The 4549-nt window shown below is 41.8% G+C and overlaps 1 protein-coding gene across 1 annotated transcript; it reads left to right on the plus strand.

Annotated features, from left to right (window-relative positions):
- Positions 1-1230: 1230 nt before the first annotated feature.
- On the plus strand, positions 1231-4529 carry LOC104949073 (uncharacterized; the record flags this gene model as incomplete). The annotated part of the gene is made up of 5 exons (XM_010775354.1): positions 1231-1371; positions 1816-2042; positions 2764-2963; positions 3107-3354; positions 4472-4529. Coding segments are annotated over 5 exons (874 nt in total), but the record flags the coding sequence as incomplete, so codon positions are not given.
- Positions 4530-4549: the final 20 nt, after the last annotated feature.

Here is a 4549-nt window from a genome sequence, read left to right on the forward strand (position 1 = left end):
TGTTTGATATGTAGAGAGAAGTTGTCAACGGTGCTGCAGCCTTTACGTATCGAGGAACAACACGGGAGAGGAAGACAGCTGACGATCTTCAGTCATAATTCAATGGGGTATGTCATTTATTTCAGAAAACACTTTTTGTTATATTCCATGGAATGCTCTTAACGTCCCGATAGCAATGAATATATTAAATGCTTTGACAATAAATACATAACAAATTAATCTCTGGAAGCCGTAGCGCTGTAAAAAGCACCACCAATCATCTGAGCCGGCCCGGCAAAAATAACTGGATGACCTACCTGCCTGTCAGCCTTCCCTCTGTGCACAAACTTATCTCGTGCCCTCATTTGTCATGTGCGCGTTCGTGTGTGTTGGAGGAGGGACTCTGTAAGAAAGTCTGAAGGAAGAGGCAGATTTTTTCCGGTTTTGTATTTTCAAACTCTAGCGCACTCGAGCTTGTTTCTTCCTTTTTACCTACCCCACCGTTAACTCTTTTTAGGGTGCAGCTATATGTTTTATTTATTTCAAAGTGGGCCCATTTTAATTATATATTTGTTTCCTCCAAATGTGCAGATGACTCCCCAAGTGCTGTGTTTAATTTATTTTAAAGTAGGCCTCTGTATTATTTTTAATTCTCCTTATAGGAGTTATTTGTTTCTTATTAGAGGTTAACAGTTTTATATAACGTAATAAATAGCCTAATAAATGCAAAAAACCTGTAGTTTCTGTCTGATATAACAATAAATACAACTTTATTAGCTATCAAGCTATGAAATATGTTTTGCAGCTCCAGACAATTAATTTTTGTTGGCAAAAGGAGCAAAATGGCTCTTTTGGTCAAAAAGGTTGCAGACCCCTGAACTAACTCAATATGAATATATGCACTATATAAGTCAGTTGAAGTAGGAGGGCAGAAAGCAATGCTTATAAATAATAGTCCTCCTGTGAGTTATTCAATTGTTTTTGGTCAAGGACCTCAAACCTTAAGGTTTAAAATAAATTTGATAAATTGGTTTAGAAAGTAAATAAACCAAAAACACTCCAACTCATGTACAGGGACTAAAATAATAATACAATGCAAGTTTAGACTGAAGGAGTCATGTCCTAAGGAAAATCCTTTTCTGGTTTTTAATCTCTTAATTGCTCCGATTTTTGATATCCAAATGGTTTAACACAAGACAGGTGTCAATGAATGTGTCTGGTGTGTGACTTGATGATTGTGTTACCCCACAGTAACCACAGCCACCCTGAGATGAGGGAGATCTCTCTGGCCATCCGTCACAACATGAGCCGAGCTCCCAGCACCACCTTCCACCCCCAGGACTTCAGCGACCTCATCAGCTTCATCCTGTACGGAGTCTTGCACCGCGGGGGGTACGTCACGGTGACGGAGGCATTTCAAACAACCTCTGTTACTGTTCTCTTACAGTCTAAGACATTTTGAAAGCAATATTAAGTGACTCAACCTTCTAGCAAACATAATGTTCATCCATTAGAAGAGAGAACAGTGGAGTATTTTTCTTCTTCAGGAGGTCAAGTTGATATTTGAATAATACACCATTATTAAAAAGATTCCCCACAACCACTGCGCATTGTCCATTACATTTACATATAATATAAATGTGTCTTTGGCACTGGCAAGTAAGATGAAATGAATACGTGAAGAATTGTTTGTTCTTCCACTGTTTTGGGTTAATTAAAGTATATCCAGTTTCTGGATGGCTGAGTCATGGATCCCAGCGAGTCCCTCTGCAGATGAATGTGCGTACCATAGCAGAATGTCTTTTTAATGCTGAGCTTCTCATTCCTGTCTGACAGTAAGGACCCCTGGCTGGAGCGCCTGTACTACAGCTGCCAGCGGCTGGAGAAGAGGGACGGCCGAGCGGCTGCAGACAGCTGCAGGCCGGGGGTGGTGCCGCGGGTGCTGCTGAAGACCGAGGCGGTGATGTGGCAGTGGGCCGTGTGGGAGGCTGCTCAGTTCACCGTGCTGTCCAAACTCAGAACCCCGCTGGGCCGCGCTCAGGACACCTTCCAGACCATCGAAGGTAGGAAGTCCAGATCCTCTGTGTGTCACAGACACATACAATTCATTTGGGTTTCAAGCCTTTTTTATCTTGGAATGCTATAGCAGGTTGTTACAAACTAATGAGGCTAATGTGCATACGCCATTGTGGGTATAAGGGGACACCTAAGAATGTGTGTGATGTGGTCAATATGCGAAAGCTACCTATTAAGCAAAAATACATTCTGATAAAGTTGCGTCTTTTTTTTTTAAATCACTCGGCTGTGTTTGAGAGATTGTAGGGAAATTATCCAATTTCACATAATTGGTCCAAAAAAATATGATTTAGTTGCTGCAATGAATTTGCCATTGTTGAGTATCTGAACCTGCAAAGTAGTGTCTGGCTTATTCATGAAATACACTTCCTTGACAGTTGGTGGCAGTTAGCTACACTACACACTTAAAGTGCAGTTAGCTTAGGATGTGTGGTGGTTTATCTTACGTTTGGATTTACTTTACAAAATGTGTTTTTGTTCATGTTCAAAATGTACATTGTTTTCCTTGAACAGAAAAACAAGTTGAATGTGCTGTAGTTCAACATTAATATTTTCTGTATGTATAGAGGCATGTTGTAATTGTCTAATTGTACAATGCTTTGGTAATACTGCAAGTCATTATGCCAGTCGCCTGTTGGACATGACTTGGAGACGTTGTGGTTCACAGTGTCTCAAAGCTCCCTTCATTCTCCCCCCTCTGTGTTTCAGGAATGATCCGGAACCTGGCGGCCCACAGTCTGAACCCAGAGCAGGATGTGGGAGCCTGGGCCGGGACTGGGGGGGACGGAGATGGTCACCACTCCAATCAGCTGCGCCTGGCTCTGCTGCTGCAGTATGTGGAGAACCTGGAGAAGCTCATGTACAACGCCTACGAGGGCTGCGCCAATGCTCTCACTGCCCCCCCGAAGGTGTGCAACCTGAAGCTCCACACTCCTCTTCAGCACTAACATTCAGAAGGAGTGCTGAGACCTTAGAAGACAATTGAAATACCAGTCATTAATAAAGAAGGCTTTATTAGCTTTAAGGAATATTCCCTTCTCCTGTGTCCCAGGGTATCAGGACGTTCTTCTACACCAACCGGCAGACGTGCCAGGACTGGCTGACGAGGATCCGCCTGGCGCTGATGAGAGTCGGGCTTCTGTCGGGCCAGCCGGCAGTCACCATTCGCCACGGCTTCGACCTGCTGACAGAGATTAAAAACAGCAACACGCAGGTCGGTACAAACACAATGACTCATGCTCTACCTTCAGAGGCTGCAGATGTTCTGTTGCAGGTCGGATTCTGCACACAGGAAGCCCAGTTAGTCTCTGAAGCTTCTGTGTGCACGTCCCTGCTCTGGAACTTCAGGGTGTATAGTTCACATAGTAAAGTGATACTGATTATAAGGGGGTGGGGTCTATAGGAAATCAGGTTGTTAGGGTTTTCTCAAGATTTGAATATGTCTTGATTAAGGAACCTGGGAACTACTGTATGTGTAACATAGTGACATCTCTTTGTGACACTCAAGCTATTGGCTAGCACTCCAAGCTATTGGCTAGCACTCCATCCCATTGTAAGTGATAGGCTAAGGGGCGGGACAACTCTAAGCGGATGACCAATCACAACGGAGCCGGCCAGCTAACCAATCAGAGCAGACTGGTTTCAGACAGAGGGTGAAAAGAGGTGCTGCAGTACAGGCAAATAAAGAGCTTTTTGAACACTAACGCATGGAGACACGTCACAGTAGAGACACTTGATACAAATATGAACCTGAAAATAAGCACAATAGGGCCCCTTAAGTAAATACTTAATATAGATAAGGACTGATTTAAAAATTATACTTTTTAAAAGAAACAATTGACTTCTAGCTCGCGGGGGCAAGACGTGCTTAGGTGGCATAGAGTGACAGCCAATAAAATCGCAGCATTACTGATGCTGTCCATGGTGCTGAACCACTGTCTTAGCCAGCTGATATTTCTTCTGTTCGCAGGTCGACACCCGGTTGGGGCAAAGTCTGTGATCCTAATAGTAACTGTTATTGTGTTTATATTTATTTATTACCTTCAAAAGAAAAACTCCGAAGGTATTATTTATATTTAAGATATGGACCATGTAGTATAAATAATGTACTTATGAATGAGACATGTAGATATTAATCAAGAAAACATCTTTATTGTAAAGAACAGAAACAAAGCAGATTATGTCATACAAAACATATAATATATAAGTAACAAAATAAGGTAGAAGTAAATAAAGTAAATAATATTTCTGTTAAATATAAAAAAGTAAATAAAGCAGTAGTAAATAGAAAATGAAATCATGTAAATGTTTTAAAACACACAGGATGACAATTTGGCATTAACAGACACACAGGAGGAAAACAACAAAAGTGATATCCCTATTCATGAAAAAAAACCTTGTCATTTTCCCTTTTCAGCCTCATAAAAACAGACTCCTTGAAGTTCTTCCAGGTCATCTGCTTCTCCATGCCCTGATCCCTGTAGAGTGATAACAC

Source organism: Notothenia coriiceps, unplaced genomic scaffold, assembly GCF_000735185.1.
Source record: "Notothenia coriiceps isolate Sejong01 unplaced genomic scaffold, NC01 NC01_scaffold00015647, whole genome shotgun sequence".
Taxonomy (NCBI): Eukaryota; Metazoa; Chordata; class Actinopteri; order Perciformes; family Nototheniidae; genus Notothenia; species Notothenia coriiceps.